At 35.7% G+C, this 20,284-nt stretch overlaps 2 protein-coding genes across 2 annotated transcripts; one reads left to right on the forward strand and one right to left on the reverse strand.

Annotated features, from left to right (window-relative positions):
* Positions 1 to 770: 770 nt before the first annotated feature.
* Positions 771 to 13,038, forward strand: LOC107861912 (DExH-box ATP-dependent RNA helicase DExH3). Its single transcript, XM_016707298.2, has 19 exons — positions 771 to 1,270; positions 1,881 to 2,035; positions 2,171 to 2,258; positions 2,362 to 2,604; positions 4,303 to 4,398; positions 4,805 to 4,993; positions 5,084 to 5,243; positions 5,334 to 5,464; positions 6,678 to 6,845; positions 6,918 to 7,190; positions 7,960 to 8,154; positions 8,314 to 8,517; positions 9,010 to 9,079; positions 9,178 to 9,326; positions 10,495 to 10,800; positions 11,094 to 11,153; positions 11,264 to 11,416; positions 11,593 to 11,703; positions 11,922 to 13,038. The coding sequence occupies exons 1-19, from the start codon at positions 947 to 949 to the stop codon at positions 12,390 to 12,392; spliced, it is 3,546 nt and encodes a 1,181-aa protein (XP_016562784.1). The 5' UTR covers positions 771 to 946; the 3' UTR covers positions 12,393 to 13,038.
* Positions 13,039 to 14,004: 966 nt separating this feature from the next.
* On the reverse strand, positions 14,005 to 15,541 carry LOC107864738 (alpha-1,3-arabinosyltransferase XAT2-like). Its single transcript, XM_016711170.2, has one exon. It carries the CDS (start codon positions 15,075 to 15,077, stop codon positions 14,115 to 14,117), a length of 963 nt encoding a protein of 320 aa, XP_016566656.1. The 5' UTR covers positions 15,078 to 15,541; the 3' UTR covers positions 14,005 to 14,114.
* Positions 15,542 to 20,284: the final 4,743 nt, after the last annotated feature.

Below are 20,284 nucleotides of genomic sequence, written 5' to 3' on the forward strand. Positions count from 1 at the left end.
GGTGTATTAATAATACTTGTATTAACAATGCTTGTGTTAGTTATACTTGCATTAATTATGCTTGTATTTTTCTTATGCAATGTTTGGTTCGATATATTAAAAATAACATGAGTTACATAATTTCAATATTTATTTATTTTTATATAATACTCTTAATATATATGTTGAAAATGATGTGGAATTTTTTTGAGGGATAGTAGTATCTTTAAGTATGTTAATGCATGCATTACTAATGCTATGAATTTTAAGGTATTAGTAATACACGCCTCAATACGCAATGGAGTATTAGTTATACATAGGATAAAATGATATATCAAATAAAATACTACTAATACACATTAAGCTAATGCATGTATTAACTTTCCAATACACTCTACCAAACGATCCCTTAGTGCATTTGATTATGTGAAACTTGCAAGTGAGTAGTTTCTATCAAGTGAAGAATAATAGAGGTGAATTTATTAGATATGAAATGTCGATTCATATATTATGAAAAAATAATTATAGAAATATTTTATAAATCAATCATAACAATCGTTAGTGTGACTTCAACTTAATTGGTAACTCACGAATAGAGAGTTAAAACATTTACCAACCTTCTAACACATATCTCCAAAGATATTTGCAAAATATTCTTGATATAAAGCATTTTGATCTAATAATTTTATATAGCAAAAATTTAAACTGGTCGAATTAGGATACAAAAATTGAACACTAAATAAGTAAGGGAAAAAAAAAGTCCCCACAAGATGAAAACACAGTCCCCTTACTATGAAAAATTTTCACCAGCCAATTACAAGAATGCTTGCTCAGCTGCTGCAGACACCTCCTTCCCTTTGTGTGACTATTATGCAGACACCTCCTACCCATTCCTCATTTTATTCCCCTTCCTTAAACCCTAACCACTAATCAATGCGTCTTTCACCATAAATCCTTAAGCATCGCCATGCTCAAAGTGAGGCTCAAGGCCAGCCAATTTCTGGCCACTATGTATTCCACTTCTCTTCAATTCAACTTTCGAACTAACCCTTTTCTAATACCTCAAAGACGTTGCCTTCATCCAAGTATTGGATTCTTTTGTTCAGCTAAAGCCCCTTCGTCGACGTCTGTCGTGTTGAGGCGGAAAAGACGTGGTCTTTCTTCCTCTTCTTCTTCTTCTTATCCTTCTCCGTATTTTTATCAGCAGAATTTGGGGTATGGACGGTTTGCTTATGATGAATGCGAGTCTGACTCTGAGTCTGATCGAGATACTGAGTCGTCTAAGCAATTGGTGAGTCTGCTACCACTTTTAATTAACATTCATTTTGTTTCTAGGGTTCTAGTACGGTAGTAAAAAATTCTACCTTGATGTTCGGGGCGGAGAATTGGTAAGTGTATTTGGTTGGACTAATTCAAAATCTGCTACTTCTGCAGTTCTGTTGGCATTGATTCAACCATTTTCCGTTAGCATTTACTCCCTTGGTTTCAATTTGATTGCCCTATTTTGACTTTACGCAGAGTTTAAGAAAGTAAAAAGGACTTTTCAATCTCGTGGTCTTTAATTAAGATATGCAGCAGAATGTATCAAAATGTTCTTTATTCCTGTGGTCTTAAACATGCGAGATAGAAAACTGAAATTAAAGAGTTGCTAAAAAGGGAAAGAGACTTTCTTTTTGAAATAGACTAAAAAGGAAAGTAGGAGTGTAGGACACACAAATTGAAACAGAAGGAGTAATTTTTGGGGACTTATATTCCTCTGTAATCTTATCAGACTGGGCAGTTGTTTTTGAGTTGGGAAAAGTCTTCTTGTGTTCATTTAAATTTAAAAGCTCGTACATTTTTTTCTTTTCAAAGAAAAAGAAAGCTTATCCTTTCTCACTTTCATATGTTGTCAACTCTAGGGTGAATCTACCCTTCATAACATCGAAGAATGGAGGTGGAAGTTAAGCATGCTAATGCGCAAAAAGGATAACCAAGAAGTGGTCTCAAGGGAAAAAAAGGACCGCCGTGATTTTGAGCATATATCAGCTGTGGCAACTAGAATGGGTTTACACTGGTATATCAAATTTCCTTAACATTTACTTTAGTTTCCGACAATGGTTGGTCAGAAAGAAGGATGCTCAGTTCTTTTTCTATGTTCACTTTGTTGTGAGTTGCTTAAATCCTAATATATTTATATATTTTGATGCAGCCGCCAGTATGAGAAAGCAGTTGTGTGTAGCAAAGTGCCATTGCCAAATTATAGGCCAGATTTGGATGTTAAGCGTCCACAGAGAGAGGTAACTAAGTTAACATGAAGTTTTTTGTCTGGCTGTCTGTTCTGTATGCATCATTCTTTTTTCAGTACGTTCTTCAATTGATGCATCTTGCTTGATTTTTTAGGTAGTGTTACCTTATGGATTACAAAGTAGGGTAGGTGATCTTCTTGAAGCACATCTTTCTAAAAAGTCAACAAACAAGGAAAACCTTGCACATAATGCTTCACTGAGAGGAAGTAATGGCAACAATTCTCCCAATGATAAAGAACTTTATGAGAATGAGAAGCCATTTGCTCGAAGTGTTGTTGCGGAGAGAATTCTCAAGCGAAGGAGCTTGGAGATGCGTAACAAACAAGAAGATTGGGAGGTAATATTCAATCTTTTGCCATATTGTTGCAACTAACACTTGTTTCATTTCTAGGCTTTTTGTTTGCCTCATGGTGCACAATTGTTATCTGTATGTTGTACTTGTTCAGACCTTATTTCTCCTTTCAGTTGGACCATGTTGGGCTTCTGTCTTCTTCTTCTCTCTTCAAAATGTTTGGATCTTGCAACCTTGAAAATTTTTGGTGTTGTTAACATAAAAAAATGTCTAATGGCTTGGCACTTTAATGGATCCCAGTGAAGCCTCAAGAGGTAAATGGTAACTTTATTAAGAGGGATAAAGTAATTCAACCATATTCCAGGAGACTTGGCCTTGTATTGTAATTCAGCTGCTTCCCAGATATTTCCGCTTTTTATTTTTCACTACCATGTCTCTATGCCAAGTATTAAGTGTTTTTGGGATAGCTGATCATTTTGTAAAATCACATTACTGCTTCTTGGATGTTGAATTACTCGAAAGAGTCAAAACTCTCTTGACTCATTTAAAATGGCCAGAGGGTTCCTGTTCTTCCAGAACTGCTTTCACATTACAGCATTTAACTTCTTTGGTCTTTTGCAGTTGCACCCATTACACATGTTTATGGTATTCATTCTAAATTATTGATTTGGAGTGGGAGGTTCAAGTGGTCTTATGACTATTTTTGTATTCCATACATGCGAACTGCATAAATATATCCCATTCTGGTCGAGCTTGATGACCAGTGTAAGTGTAATCCCATAAGCGGGGCCTGGGGAGGGTAGTGTGTACATAGACCTTACCCTTACGTTGGGCGGTAGAAAGGTTGTTTCTCATAGACCCTCAGTTTAAGGACCATTCTGGTTGAGTTCTACCTGCTTTAAACATTCCTCCATGCTCAATGTGATTCCCTGTCCTCCATCCTTTCTTCGTTCCTACAAGTAAAAACAAAAATGCACAATAATTTTTTTTTTTTTTTGATAACCGTGGTGTCCGGGCCAGCTTTCGCGCACCTTGACTAATTCCACGCGATACCTGCCACCTCCCACCTCCCACCAACACTATGTACTAGGTAACTTTGTCCACCATGGCTAGAACAAATGGGAAGAAATCTCCTAGTGTTGTTTGTTTGGGAATTGAACCTGAGACCTCACGATGCTCAACCCAACTCCATTGAACCACTAGGCCACACCCCTGGGTGCAAATTCACAATAATTTATATCACAAAAGGACAGAGCAAAAAATGACAAAATACATAATAACCAAACCGTGAACAACTACAACAACAACATACTAAGTGTATGCCCACAAAGTGGGGTCTGGGGAAGGTAAAGTGTATGCAGTCCACACCAAACCGTGAACAACTGTTACGGCAAATTTGGTTCTGTAAAGTTAGTGCTGAAGAAAATGGATGGTCGATGTATTTTTCTTCTTAATGAATTAATTAAGTTCACTTGATAGTTAGATGAAGGTAATTAAGTTTACGTGATATTTGGCAGGTAATTTTACTTTTGTCAAAGGTTTTAGAAGTTTATTCTTAGTTATTTGATGGTAAGTGGGTATCTGTATACCAGTGGATGCTTGATCTGAAGTTATCAGTAATATACTTGTAAATTTTTTGTAAAAGGTAACTATCAAGCTGTCTCTTGAATGTGTACTGCAACAAAACAACTTGCCTTGTGCAGTATCCTAAATATCAATTTGACAGACAGCCATCTTTTGTAGGAATCTCCAGAAGGCCAGAAGATGCGAGAACTTCGAAGAAATCTTCCTGCATATAAAGAGAGAGAGGCATTGCTTAGAGCCATTTCTGAGAATCAGGTTATTGCATTTCTGTTGACTTGTTCGCTTGTATCGATTGGCTGTTGCTGTATTTTTAGATGGAATAATAGTAGGCCTTCCTTCAAAGACTTCTTATTTTGCTTGATTTTAGTCTTCCACTTTCAATTTTGAGTGACCAATAAATCAATCACAATCATGCACAATTGTGGTGACTTTATGTGTGGACATTGTAGCATAGTGGAAATAGGCAAATAGCCATAAAGAAATTCCTACATGGGCGCTAACCTGCCTATCTGATAGTCTAGTTCTTTTTTTTTTTAAAATATCAATAGAGTGGAAGAGTATTTATGTGTTGAGGAATAATTTAATCTAATTGACGCTTGCTTTCCTATCATTAGCATAATGGTTCACATGAAGAATGTCCTGACCGAAATTAGTTGTGCAGGTGGTGGTCGTCTCTGGGGAAACTGGGTGTGGTAAGACTACCCAATTGCCTCAGTATATTTTAGAAGCTGAGATAGAAGCTGCTCATGGAGCTACGTGCAATATTATTTGCACTCAACCAAGGAGGATATCTGCTATGGCTGTGGCTGAAAGAGTTGCTGCAGAGCGTGGGGAGAATCTGGGAGAATCTGTGAGTTTTTGGATTTTTCTATATCTTATATATGTGTTGCAATGGGATCATAAAATGGTATTTTTCTGGTTATTTTCTCCGTTTTTGTAGGTGGGCTATAAGGTTCGGCTTGAGGGCATGAGAGGGAGAGATACCCGCCTCTTATTTTGCACCACTGGTATTCTTCTGAGGAGATTACTGGTTGATAGAAAATTGGAAGGTGTCACCCACGTTATTGTAGATGAGATTCATGAGCGTGGAATGAATGAAGGTATCTGCTCACCTGGCATTGTTGCATTTATTTTTTTATTCTAAACTCTTGTACCTCAATTTGCTGACAATAGTTTGTCTATCCTTTCAGATTTCCTTTTAATTGTCCTTAAAGATCTCCTTCCCCGACGACCTGAATTGAGGCTGATTTTGATGAGTGCTACACTTAATGCTGAGCTCTTCTCTTCCTATTTTGGTGGTGCTCCAATGATCCATATTCCTGTAAGTTGAAGGTTTAAAACATTGTCTGCCATGATGCAGGCTTTTAACTCATGTGATACCTGCTCAAATGCTGACAGCCTGATACCCTTTTTGCAGCCAAAAAGAAAAAGAAAAAGATATAAAGAGAATAGGATAAATTCTTAGAATTGGTTTTCTAGGATATTCTCTTAGACTGTATATGTGGTGTTGTGACACGTAGAAAAAAAATAGGATGGCTGGAATGGAGGAGTGCTTTGACATTCTATGCTATAGGAAGATACCTGCATAGTGAAGGACAAATTCTATAGAACAGTTGTGTGACCATCAATGTTACATAGGGTTATTCGGCCTTGTAGGCTCAATATGACTATAACATGAGAGTTGTATAAATGTGAATATTCAGATAGATGCGTGGTCATACACCATTGGACAAGAGTGTGAATGATCACTAACAACAAATTGCATAAGATTATTTGCTTATCTAAGTGGATCTTCAGATGCACTAATCCAAGATGATGAATTGTGGTAAACAGAGATTAGGTAGACCTAAAATTATATTTAAGGAAGCTGCATCCTGAAACCTGGAATACTTTGGAATCAATGTAGACTTCTAATAATATTAACATAATGAATAAAGGATTTATATATGTGACACAGTCTAGGTGGAATTACGGTCTAGTTATGTAGGAATTCTTTGTATTCTGATTAGAGACTTTTATGTTTGTCTGGGAATAATATGAAATTTAGAAAAATATCTATCTTACATAAGTACTAATTTGCCTGAAACAAATTATTTACTATTGGAATGAAATGGACCTGAATATAGTAAAAATACATTTAAACCGACTTGGCATTTGGCAAAAATTGTTTTGATTTTCCAAAAGGAGAAGAAAAGAATGGATAAAGAAGCATCATATAACGGACTTCGACTAATTTGGGATTGAAGCTTAGTTGGTTGGTTGCTTGCTTGATTTTAAGACACAAATGGAATGAAGAAGTTGCACTCAGTGTTAATTTATAACATTCTTTTCTTACGATCATTCAGGTTACTATATCCATGATTTATTTTAGGATTTTGCAACTTAACAATACTATAGAATCCTTTGTATTTGCATGGCCAAAGGATTATGACACAATCTTCGTATTTGAGCTGCTCTAGAGTTCTTGATCCTCCTAGAAATAGAATGCTTTTTGTTCCTTTTGGGGGACTAATTTCTCTCTCTGTTCTCATCAGGGTTTTACTTATCCAGTTCGAAGTCATTTTCTGGAAAATATTTTGGAAATGACTAGATACCGGTTAACTCCATATAATCAAATTGATAATTATGGTCAAGACAAGATGTGGAAAATGCAGAAACAGACTATTAGGAAGAGGAAGACCCAAATTGCTTCAGATGTTGAGGTATGGAATCTCTGTGCTGTTATATTGGGATCGATATTATGTATTTTGTTTGAAACTTGAGCTTTGAAACAGGAAGCGCTAGAAGCAGCTGATTTTGGGCAGTATAATCCTCTGACTCGGGATTCACTATCCTGTTGGAATCCTGATTCAATTGGCTTCAACCTCATTGAGCGTGTGCTTTGTCACATTTGTAGAAATGAAAGGCCTGGTGCTGTGTTGGTTTTTATGACTGGGTGGGATGACATTAATTCTGTGAAGGACCAGCTGCAGGCTCATCCACTTTTGGGGGATCCAAGCAGAGTTTTGCTGCTTTCATGCCATGGTTCCATGGCAAGTGCGGAGCAGGTACGCCAAGTTGGAAATGTTAATTTGTTGCTTGATTGTTAGGAAGTGTTAACTTTTATGATCTTTAGCTGTAGTTGTTTCTATTTTCGTTTAGCTTCTGTAGAAAATCAGTATTTTCGAACATCATATATGGCTTTATGAATCTGCTGGGCCCTTCCAGTATCTGTGAAAAGCTAATGCCAACTTCGTTGGATTTAAAGGTGAAGTATCTTTGTCCTAGTGAGGTAAGAAATATTGAGATTTTGTTTGTCAGACAAGAAACGTTGAGATTTTGTCGAGGAGCTTGTCTGTTTTATGTTGTTTTAGCTGTTGTCAAGGAGTTTTCTTTTATGAGTAGTTGATGTTGTTTTTCTTTCTTATCTTTGTTATAAATTATTTAATGAATTCTCTTTCTTTTGTTTGAGGGCTGTAGAATGAATTACTGTGTATCTAATGGTATCTCTGTTAAAATGTTTTCTGAGTTTCATCCTAATACAGAAAACATGTTTTGATGACAAAAATCATTAATTAACAATTATCATGGAACTGAGGCGCAGATAGGTTCTTGCTTACCCTCCATTTTAAAGTTTCATGTGAAATAATCCTGAGAGCTGTAGGTATCGATTGAGTTTGAGTTTCATCCTGGCTCAGTCGGCAGCTTTTAAATTTATTGGAAATATTAATTTATGGTTAAGTAAATTCTTTTTGTAACTTAAATCTGTTAGCTATTCTTGTAATTTGCATTTTGTTCTACCCTCTTAACTTTTGATCTCTATTTGCGTGCAAACAGAAATTGATTTTTGATAAGCCAGAAGATGGAATCAGGAAAATTGTGTTAGCTACCAATATGGCTGAAACAAGTATCACCATAAATGACGTGGTTTTTGTGGTCGACTGTGGAAAGGCAAAAGAGACATCTTATGATGCAATCAACAATACTCCATGTTTGCTTCCTTCTTGGATTTCAAAAGCGTCTGCTCGACAAGTAAGATAGATATGATCTACTTTCTTCAACATTTACAATACTTAAAAAGCTTATGTAATTCGGGATATAGGTCCTCCACCCCAGCTTTTTAGTGCTTTTGAGCTATTCAGTTAGTGCTGTGGAATCGACATCATAAGTAATGCCCTTTTAACTTTCCAGAGAAAAGGAAGAGCTGGCCGTGTTCAACCTGGGGAGTGCTATCATCTCTATCCTAGATGTGTATATGAAGCGTTTGCAGATTATCAACTGCCAGAGCTTCTGAGAACACCTTTACAGTCCCTATGTCTGCAGATTAAAAGCTTGCAACTGGGAAGTATTTCAGACTTTCTATCTAAGGCAATGCAGTCACCAGAACCACTATCTGTAAGTTGGGACCGACTCTTTCACCTAGTTTCTTGAATGTTTGTGGTGGTTTGTAGGAGTGAAAGTGGAGAATGAGGGTAAGTAAAATGGAAGGAAATGGTTTAAATTGTCTGGGGAGAGAAATAATCAGGAGGGATGTTAAAGGTGATGAACTTGCAAGCACTCCATTTCTAAAATTTCAATACTTCCAATGGCTTGTGACACCGAACAACCTAATATGCACATATGACATCACATCTATGTGTTTAGACTGGTAAATCATTGAACTCTCTTAATTCACATTCTGTTCATGAAAACACGGGTAAAGATATGTGCATCCTATCAGGTGAAGAATATGTAACATCTGCCTTTCAATCAAACCAGGATTTAAATTGTCTAGTATACTTCTTCCTTTGACAATTCTTGCTCCCTGACCTTATGCTTAATGGATATATATCTTGTTTGTTTTGTCGTGAATTTGATCCTCATATAATCGCTATCATTGTTTTGTAGGTTCAAAATGCTATCGACTATTTGAAGACTATAGGGGCTCTAGATGAGAAAGAAAATCTGACTGTACTTGGTAAAAGCATACTGAATTATATGAATTTGCATTTTCTCCTTGGGCTTCTTCACTGTTATTTTGGGAAAAGATAACCTGATTTCTGGATTTTCCTGTAGGACACAACTTATCAATGCTTCCAGTTGAGCCAAAACTGGGGAAAATGATAATATTAGGTGTAGTATTCAACTGCTTGGATCCAGTTCTGACAGTTGTTGCTGGTTTAAGTGCTAGGGACCCATTTTTGATGCCATTTGACAAAAAAGATGTAAGTTAATATTCTCTAATTTATGGATGAAGATGGCTAATCTTACCATCTTGTTTCTTAGAGCGACTCAAATAGGGCCTAAATATATGCCATTTTCTTACATTGACACATATATCTCTTTCTTTATTTAAGAAATCTCGGTGCATTGTCTTAATGAGCAACAGATTTAATAGGTTTTATGTTCATGCATCTCGAAAGTTGCACTGTAGACACATCCATTTATGCTTGACAGGTCCTAGTTGCATTTGTTCCAAGTTAGTTTTGGGGACTGCAAAATAGCAGTTGTCTCCCTTTTACAGCATTACTGTAAGGGGATAGTGGTTGTCGTTGAAGTAATTGGATTTGGATTATGCCAACATTTCCCAGTTGGTTTTGGGGGACTGTTAAAATGTAAATGGACTTATTTTCTTTAACAGAGTTAGTGCTAGGAATAAGGGTCTTTGCTGCTGAATTACTTGGATCATGCTAACAATTTATTCTGCGTACAAGTTTTTGAATGTGCAAAAATATGAAACATTTGGCTGATATTTCCAATTTTACTTTATTATTTTTGGTAGACGAGGGTTGGTTCCAAAAGAGAAAAGTAGACACCCAAGGGTGTGGCTTAGTGGTCAATGAACTGGGCTGAGAACCGTGAGGTTTCTGGTTCAGATCCCAGCAGAGACAAAAGCACTAGGTGATTGTTCTATCTGTCATAGCCTTGGTGGATAAAGTTACTTTGTACTTGTTGGTGGTAGGTGGTAGGTATCCTATGGAATTAGTTGAGGTGCGCCCAAGCTGACCTGGACACCACTGTTATCCAAAAAAAATAAAATGAAACAAGAAGAGAACAGTAGAACTTGTGAAGATGTAAGTGACCTGAGTGTGCTCTTACTAATGTGAATTTTGGTAGTTTTTTTGAGTTTCTGCAGTAGTCTCGGGAATTGCCACAAGTCCAGTGAATTTTCAAGTAGAAAATTTTTTCAGTTGCGTGGATCTTTATATTATCCTAGTGCTTGGGAGCATTGTTAATTGAGACTTCCATTAAAAAACAATGTTTGAACTGAGATCTTGTTTCCCATTTGTTGAACCCCTTTAATTAGCCATTGATTGCCTTATATCCTCAATTGCGCTTTAGTTTCTTTTTCTTTAGGAGCATGTGTCATGTATTCGATAACACTTCTTGCAGCTTGCTGAGTCTGCCAAAGCCCAGTTTTCTGCTCGTGACTTCAGTGATCATCTTGCTCTTGTTCGGGCTTATGACGGCTGGAAGGACGCTGAAAGGCAACAATCTGGTTATGAGTACTGTTGGAAAAATTTCCTTTCTGCACAAACTCTCAAAGCAATGGACTCCCTTCGGAAACAATTTTTGTATCTACTTAAAGACATTGGTTTAGTTGATAGCTTTCAGAGTTGTAATGCCTGGAGTAATGATGAACATCTGGTTCGAGCAATCGTATGTGGTGGGTTATTCCCTGGAATATGCTCTGTTGTGGTGGGTTATGCTCTTTTGATTAATGATTCTTCTCTTGGTCATTGAGGTTAGCACTTCATATGTATTTACATGAAGTGAAAGTTGGCTTGTACATGATACTGATCGCTGAACTCTTTCGCTTTCTCACTGCAATGCATGTTTGCACTTCCATCTTAGTCTATCTATTTCATCAATAAAAAGGTTGATTAGTGGTGAACTATGTCAGATTTGTTTTCCTATGTGTATCAAAATCTCATGTCAATCGTTCATTTCTATATCTGTTTGTGCTTACTGGCCATATATTGGACTGACAGAACAAGGAGAAGTCAATCTCACTGAAAACAATGGAGGATGGTGGAGTCCTTTTGTACTCTGTAAGCTTCATAGTATAATTAGTTTTATTTTAATTTTGAAACATTTCATATAATTTTTTGGTAGAAAGTTTCAATTCTTCTAATAGTGCTTTTCCTTTTTTCCCCCTTAGAACTCTGTCAATGCTCAAGAACCTCAAATTCCGTATCCATGGCTTGTCTTCAACGAAAAAGTAAAAGTGAATGCAGTATTCTTGCGTGATTCTACGGCTATATCTGATTCTGTGGTACTCTTATTTGGCGGAAGCATTTCTGGAAAAGCTCTAGTAAGTTTTTCTTTCTTCTGACTCTACATACTCCAGTCCCAGCTCCCCCGCCAGCAGGGACGAGGTTGGTTTCTTTGTGGTTTTCTAGAGATAACGTTGTCATGTTTCTGAATTCCACAATTATTTGTATGATTTAGTGTTTGGTGTTTCCTTAAAACTCTTTTTTCTCTTGTTAGGATGGACACTTGATGATGCTTGGAGGATACTTGGAGTTTTTCATGAGCCCCTCATTGGCAAATACTTATGTAAGCTTGAAGAGGGAGCTTAATGAACTTGTCCATAAGAAAGTATGTATATCATTCCATCTTTGTTTGTGTGACCATCTTTTTGAGTTCTCCATATATTCTGCTCCTGTAGTGTTGCTCCTGGAAACCGTGTGAATGGATGATATTGTTTGTAACTATTCCACACACATCTCATTTCGTATGCATTCTTCAGAAAGAATATTACAAGTGGATGCATATGACAAAATCTTCTCCCTCCTGATGTTTGCTTTTTCTGGCAGCTCTTGGACCGTAATTTTGATGTAGGTAGTCATGGCGAGCTATTAGAAGCTGTTAGATTGCTGGTGTCGGAAGATCAATGTGAAGGCAAATTTGTCTTTGGTCGTAAACCATCCCCCAAGAAGTCTGCAAAGGAGTTACAGAAAAATGTCATTTCAACTAAGGGCAGTGGTGGTGCGAATCCAAAGTCTCATCTTCAAACATTGCTTGCTCGGGCTGGCCATCAATCACCCAGTTACAAGATAACACAACTAACAAATTGTAAGTTCCGCGCCACTGTAATATTCAATGGGTTAAATTTTGTTGGCCAGCCTAGCAGTAGTAAGAAGGAAGCTGAAAAAGATGCAGCTGCTGAAGCTCTGCAGTGGTTGACTGGTGAGACCCAGTCATCTTCGAAAGCTGTTGAACACATGTCAGCACTTCTGAAGAAAAGCAAGAGTAAAAAGCAACTTCATAGTACAAAATGGAGGTAACTGTGCATAAGTTAAGGGTCACTAACCTGACCGTCCCGGATAAAGAGGTTCTTGCTGGCATCATTTTTCTTGGTTGAATAAGAATTGAGTGATCTTTGGTGAAGAAGATGCAGCTTGAAGGTTGTATATAATGAGTCTTATTGGACCTTCATTTTTTGAGCGGGTTGCAGACAATCTCGCTGGAGCTACTGTATTTGAGTATTGGCATCGTGGGAGGAATTAATCAATTCGCCATCTTCCTATTTGGTGACATTGGTTAAAGTTCATTACACTGGCCACCATGCTGTCTATGTTCTCTATCCAGCATTCCTGCCCCCAAGGGCTAGTCAAATTCTCAAGTAAGGGTTTGGCCCAGTCATCAGTTTTTTTCACCGAGAAGTGGACGGGCAGACGTGCAATGACCTGAAAAGTCAGCTAGGTCTCGGGATTACAGAAGGTACACACTAATATTTATACCTTGTAGTATGAGTCAGCTTCTAATTCATTATTATTTATGAGAAAAGATCTGTAGGAGGAAAGTGGAGAGTAGTTGTGCACCAAATACAAAGTTGTTTTACGAGACTCCTGAACGATCATGATGTATAGACTTCTATGTCTAAAGGATGTATTTGCCTTTTAAATCTCACAATGATGGTGTCCTCCGTAATTCTTGGTGCAGATTATTTACAAGTGTTGTGCTGCGACTCTTTACAACAATCTTGATATGCTTATAGTGTGTTTGTTTGTGTGTTGTAGAAGGGGATTCGATTAATTATTAGAAGGTATATGCAGGGAGCAAAGTTGCAAACCTAACAAATGAATTTTACTGCTGCACTTTTTCTGCTTGATAATTAGTTGTTCCTAGCATGGTCGAATGTAAGACTATTACTTGCACTGAGTTGTCTGGCGATCAATGAAGTGAGTGAAAATCAGTAGAGAACATGCATGGTATAAATCCTGGTCAGCATAAAAAAAAAAGACATTACTGTAGATTGTTTCTTCATACGAAATTCGAGAAACATTCAACTACTAATCTGTGTCTTGAGTTCCTCACAGAAAAAATGTCCATATCCCGTCCATAAATTTTCCTATACAAAATGCAAGTTGTTAATTTAAATCAGGTATAGACTAATATTCTTTTACTTTAACCAAAAATATTGAGCTTCTAACATTTGCATGAACTTTTGAGGTAGCAAGTATAGACTAATGGATATACCAGTGAAAGCACTAAGTTCGTCAAACCAATCAAGAATAAGAAGCTCCTCGTTTCAGGAAAAAACATTTTAAATGCTGAATTACGAGATTAAGTAACAAGTCTACAAATAGCTATTCTGATTTACAAAAAATAAAAATGGCAAAACTTAGGTGAAAAATATTGAAATTCAAAGGACCTTAAGAATCGTGTGTCTAAAATGTCAAGCTGATAAGTTCTTTTTGAACTTAGGAAACCTGCGGACTGGTTAGTAAGTTACACACAAGATGTAAATGCACTAGGCAAATCTTTTATATACATCATATCAAAGTTCGCTTCGTCTCTTTTTCCCTTTTTAGCTACAGGATTGACTTTCAAAAACATACCATCTGGATTTACGAAAAGCAGAAAGAGTAAAAGAATCAACTGCATCATCTAAATTTAACCAAAGAAAGAAAACATCGAAGGAAAGTGAATCAAGAATATACTGAATGAAGTTTAATCCTATTTTAGGCCTTTCTTGTATAGACAATACCAAAAAAAACAAAAACTCAACTCCTCAAAAGCTCTAATGCTTTCAAGAGAGTTCCTCTAAATCTATTTACATCAATATTTACATCTTGCTGATCTAAATAAATCTTGCTATATGAAACCCACTCTTCAGGAGTAATAACATTAGCAGGTGGATCCCTTAAAACCTGATGTTCAAGTGGATATTTTTGAATTAAAGAACTCTCATTTACACTAATCTTGTTATCCAAATACTTCAAGTTCATGTCCATTGCTGGAATTTCAAAATCCACTTTAGATATCCATTCCATTCCCAATCCCACAATCTGTACAACAGCTGCATTTTCTGGCAAAAAAACCATATTAGTCAATCCAGCACCATGCACTCCCATTAGTACATCAAATGAGTTCACTTTTTTCGCAACATTAGCCAAATTTTCACTTGTTTCTTCCAAAACTACTTGGAATCCCAAGCTGCTAGCCATTGTGACAAGCTCTTGTATGTTTATAAAACGCCTTGTTTTGCTTCTTGAAATGATAAGAAGCCGGGGCTTATTCTTTTTCAGTCTCACCGCAAATTTTCTCTTCAAGGAATAAGTGTTTTTCAAGAATTTTGTGAAGTCCATCATGGAGTATGAAGATTCTGAAGTGTTGATGCTGAATTCTTTATTGGCTTTTAAGCCAATTGTCATACTTGGGAAACAAAGGACTTCTTTTTTCTTGTCAATATCAACAATCTCATACTTTGTCAATCTTTGTAGCAATGGTTTGAACTTGTCGATCCACCAGGACATATGGTTAGTAATCAGAAATTGTACTTCACCATTGAAACGTCGCGACGTTTGGAATAATGGAATCAACACATCAGTGAAATCATGGAAGTGATTTCCAGCATACCCTTTAGTTGAAAAAACTATGGCAGGGACAGTATAATTTCTAGTGCAAGTTGGGATTTCTTGAGAAATATGAACTTTTTTGACTATTAAGTTTGTAACACTGTCCATTGCTCTATTGTCACCTTTTCTTGCATATGGTCTTATGTTCCATGTGTTGTTCTTTTCATCATCACTTGAAACAAAAAATACTGTTTATGAATTTCCATGAATTCTTATGTCACCATTCATCTCACAGAGATCAGCTCTTGGATGTGTCACATTGCAAATTTGTTTCTCTTGTTCTATTTCAAAATCTGAAATAAGATAATTACATGTATGGTAAGTAATTAGACAAAGTTAATAAGCTCATTTACAAAAAAAATTTAGGCTAATTATGAACTTGATTACTTACATGGCTTTTTTGGCTTGGTAACTTCCTCTATTATTGCTAGACTTTTAGGACCACCATCACCACGAAGAGATACCCTAACATTCACTGTTGAGACAAGAACATAACAACAATGTAATCATTATTTACACTAGCTATATGTAATTACCGATCTATACTAGATGGAATTATTAACGTGAAAAATAAGGCGACTATAATATAAGATTTTTATTATACTATCAACAATAATAATATATCCAGTGAGATCCACAAAATGGGTAGGGGGAGACCGGGTGGCGGGTGTAAGCAGACTTGGGAAAAAATTTCATTATACTATGAGTTGATATAAATTAAATGTTATTGCAATAGCCTTTACATTAAACATTGATGTTTCAGGATCGCATATAGATGCCAAAACATTAAAACGAAGTGGCACATCAATAGAAAGTCATAGTCTTTTTCTTTACTTAAAAAAAGGTGATGATTGTTGGTGAAACTTAAAAGAGTTTGACTATAAACAAGGCGAAAATCAACTCTTCAAAAAGGAAATGACGAGTTTAAACTTATATATATTGACAAACGACGAGTTTAAACTTATATATACCGGCAGTATAAAAGCATAATTTGCAAATTAAATGAAGAAAAGCTCCAAAAACTTACCAACTCGAAAATGACGAATTCAGGCTTGAAGAGAATACAAAAGGTGGCTACTAAGATGAAACAACTAACAAATGCTCCAATTCCTAATTTCTTTTGCTCATGCTTACTAAAACTCCTGGCAAAGAAACTATCATACTTCATTTTGCTAGAAAAAATAATACTAATGTAACTTCAAAAACAAGCACTTTTTTTTGAATTTCCTCAAACTAACTTAATTAAAGAAGTGAGAAAATGCTAGTATTTGCAATTCTCAATATAAATAAGTAGAAATCATATATCTAAGTGACTAGCATGAAGCTCCTTTCTTTTTCTTATATAAAAAATTTTAGTGAATGCTCTCCGCGATTATCAGGAAAAAATTTTTGCAAGTTAAAAATTTATGTTGATTCTTGTTGAAAGAGATATTAATGTTGACTATTAGATAGTCTTTTGTCACAAAATTGTATACATGTCTCAAAATAGGATTTAGGATGGTGGGCAACTTAATTACCAAACATAGTAGATAAGTAAAAATAATTAATATTTTGTTGATTTTACTTTATTAGTAAATATCAAGATTATGAATTTGGTCGAATTTAGGTGGGAACTAATTAATTGGACTGCATTTAGAAAGTATTTTTTTGGATAGAAAATTATTGGTTCAGCAAAATATAGATAGCAAGAACTTATTAATTTTGCTTGTGTGGTATGGGTTTTAATGCATGATACCAATTTGGGTCATTATTTGTTATTTCTCGAGTTAAATTTTTTTCTTTTTATTGCTTAATTAAGTAGTGCTTCAGTGTGAACAAGTAGGTTCAAGGGGTCGAACAATAACTGCGTAAATTATGCAGATAGCAGATATTTTGGAAATAAACTTATTAATATATCTCATCTTTGTGATTGCATCTATTTATATTTTTTCTTTTCCTGGATTTTGTTTAATTTTCTTTTACTACTTTCTATAAGTAATACAACGATAATTGATTAAGTAGTGAAAATTAAAACGTCTCTCCAATTCCAAATAATATTCCTGAAGTAATCCTCCATTTCTTAATAGTTTTTACGATTTTTGTTTTCAACTCTAAAAATATTAATTACATGCTAAACTATATTATCCTTATTTATTACTTTCTCCGTCATTTTACTCGCCCCAATTTGACATTGCATATTGGTTAAGAAAAACAATTAATAACAAGAATTTACCTAATACCCCTATTAAATGATGTTTACATTTTAATTTGGAGAAAAAATAATTAATATTAAGGGTAAAAAAGAAAAAAAATTGTCTTGTCTTAATTAATGAAAAATGACAAGTAAAATTAAAAAATTTGGGACGAGTAAAATGGAATGGGGGTAGTAGTATTCTTATTTAATATTTCTCCTTTTTGCACTATATTGATATCTATTCATATTTATGACTAAGGGTAAAGATGAAAGGAACAAGTAATTATATCTTGATTTTTATGAAACGACAAAGTATTTATAAGGGAAATCTAGTTTTTGTTAGAACGACTACTAAAGCAACTGAGGGAGTACTCCCTCCCGTATTAGTTGGTCGTCTTACTAAAAATAATTATCCCATATTAGCTGTCTATCTTACAAAATCAAGAAAGTATTAATTAAAATTTTCTCATATTACCCTTGCAATTAATTTTTTTCGAAAGTGTTCGCACTTGTTTGTAAAGTTTTTCAAAGGGATAATACTCACAAAAATATCTGAACTTTGATCAGATTTCCAGTTGAGCATACTGAACTTTGCGGGAGTCCTATTACCCCCTAGACTTTTCAAAGTGGATTTAATTCCCCCCCTGAAATTCTATACCCAGTTTCGGCGGCTGGCGGTGCAATACACACACCAATTTTGTTTTTACATGTGTATTTACATGTGTCCAAGTGGGCAGATAATGCTCAACTGAAAATCCGGTCAAAGTTCAGATATTTTTATGAGTATTATCTCTTTTTCAAAAATTCTTCAAGGAGTGAATTAATAAAAATACCTTTTATTTATGATTTCTTAATAAAAGAAATGACCAACTGATATAAACGGAGAAAGTTATAGTTAATTATATTTATTTATCTTTATTTGATTCTGTTTCCCAACCTTCTATTGGGATTTTTTTCACTTTCAAACTCTGCAGGTCTTCACCTACAGATGGAATAGGGAGAATTCTTTGATATTAAGCTGTCAAAGCGGTCAAAAAAGATCATACGTGAAAGAAATTAATGTTTTGATCATTCAATTAACTCTTTATTGTTAGTTCGTATTTGATGTCATGTTGACAAAAATAGATATCTCGATTGATGTTATCTTCTACTGAATTTAAACCAATGATTCTCATCATATGAAAGCAATCCTCTAATATTGAATTTTACATATACTAAATTTAGAACCCATCATAAGGGTGGTTGAGTTGGTGCAATAGGTGATATCCAATAGGAGAGGGTAGGGCTCGATTCCGCTGTTGACGTTACATCTACGTGTACATGATTATTTCATATGTTGTATTTCATATTTCTGTTTATCCCAACTATAAATAAATATTTCGTAGGCCCATTTCATGTTGAGCTCATATACTTGTACAAAAAGAAAAGAACACAGGTCCTGAAAGAGGATCCATATATTTTTCTAAGAAAAGTTTTTCTTCTCTTTGCTGATCTCATTCTCTCTGGAAGCTTCTCTCTGAAGCTTACTTTTTCAGCATGGTTTCAATGCTTTTACATGGTATCAGAGCGTAGATCCAAGTTCTCCATGTGATTGTACGGCCTCCGATGGTACCCTCGTAGACTTGAACGGCGTGTTTTCAGCTCGCCGGTGATTTTTTATTTGATCGGATTTGACCTCCGCTGAGTTTCGGTGAGCTATTGAGGTTGATTTTTTGGTTTTCACTGGACCTTTCTTTCCATAACAAGGCCGATACCATTTTTCGGTTACAAAAATGGGGGGTAATTTTTCTTTCTTCGATTTCTTCGATTTATGTTATTTTGGTGGTCTGTGATTGTTGGATTGTGACCAAATTGAAATCATCTTGTTTAAATTGTGATTGTTGAGCTTGATTACCCTATACTTACATAGCTGGTTTGACTTATCATGGTGAACACAAATAATTTATCTGGTGCTTCGACTTCCGCCGCTATGACTACTCTGACCCGTTGTACCTCTCTTCTTCTGATGTTCCCGGTATCTCTCTAGTTAGTTTACCCTTCTTTGGAACTGTTTTTGGGGGTTGGAGAAGGAACATGATTGTTTCTCTGTCTACTAGAAATAAGATAGGTTTTATCGATGGTGCTTACACTAGACCTGCTGAGGGCACATCTCGTGCTAGGGTTGGGATAGGTGTAACAACATGGCCATATCTTGGCTAACCAGTTTCTTATCTCCAGAAATAGCCAAAAGTGTTCAATATTCTGACACCGCTGAAAGTATATGGTCTCAATTGAACAAAAGATATGGGTCGGTTAGTGTCACTAAAGTGTTTGAGTTGAAGAAAGAATTGGCATCCACTAGTCAAGGGTCACTAGACATTGCATCTTACTTTAACAAACTCAAAAGGTTATGGGATGAACTTAGGTTTATTTCCACATCTCACATTAACACCTGTACTTGTGCGGCAAAATCTGGTCTTTAAAAGAAAGAGGAGGAAAATAAGGTGTATCAATTCCTCATGGGCCTGAATGAGGCTTATATCGGGGTAATGAGTAATCTCCTCATGCTGCAACCTTTTTCTTCACTTGATTCTGTTTACAACATCTTGTTGCAAGATCAAAGGCAAAAACAGATAGTCTTTCCTTCTCAATTCTCAAATGAATATGTCTCTTTCAATGTTTCCTATGATAAAAGACCACCTGCCACTAAATCCCACATCAATTACCCAGTTCTTCACAAACCTCACAATGCCCATCCTCCTACACCTTATGCTCAAAGAATCAATTTCGATCAGGACAGATCCTCCTTATTTTGTAAGTACTGCAAGCGGAGTGAACATGTTATTGAGAAATGCTATAAGATTTTTGGTTATCCTAATGATTTTAAGTTTTCCAACACTAATTCTAAAGGCAAGAAAGTGGATGCTTCTGTTGACATTCGTGAGCCTATAGCTACAAATACTTCATCTCTTGACAAATTTTATACTGAAGTGCCTGATGAATTATCCTTTGCTAGATTATAAAAGGAGCAACGTGGTTGACTGATCAATCTGCTCCAGGGGTTCAAAATTTCTGATAATACTTCTTGTCTTATGGCTTCTACTAGTTTTGCTGGTATGTTCTCTGTACCCTAGCTGTTCCGAGTCTGTTTCTTCTGATGTTT

Source organism: Capsicum annuum, chromosome 3 (assembly GCF_002878395.1).
Source record: "Capsicum annuum cultivar UCD-10X-F1 chromosome 3, UCD10Xv1.1, whole genome shotgun sequence".
In the NCBI taxonomy this organism is placed as follows: domain Eukaryota; kingdom Viridiplantae; phylum Streptophyta; class Magnoliopsida; order Solanales; family Solanaceae; genus Capsicum; species Capsicum annuum.

Coding starts and splice junctions, on each gene's coding strand:
- LOC107861912 (XM_016707298.2), top strand. CDS start 947: ATGCTCAAAGTGAGGCTCAAGGCCAGCCAATTTCTGGCCACTATGTAT. Junction 4,399..4,804: donor GAGCCATTTCTGAGAATCAG/GTTATTGCATTT, acceptor TTAGTTGTGCAG/GTGGTGGTCGTCTCTGGGGA. Junction 9,080..9,177: donor AGAAAATCTGACTGTACTTG/GTAAAAGCATAC, acceptor ATTTTCCTGTAG/GACACAACTTATCAATGCTT.
- LOC107864738 (XM_016711170.2), bottom strand. CDS start 15,077: ATGGACAGTGTTACAAACTTAATAGTCAAAAAAGTTCATATTTCTCAA.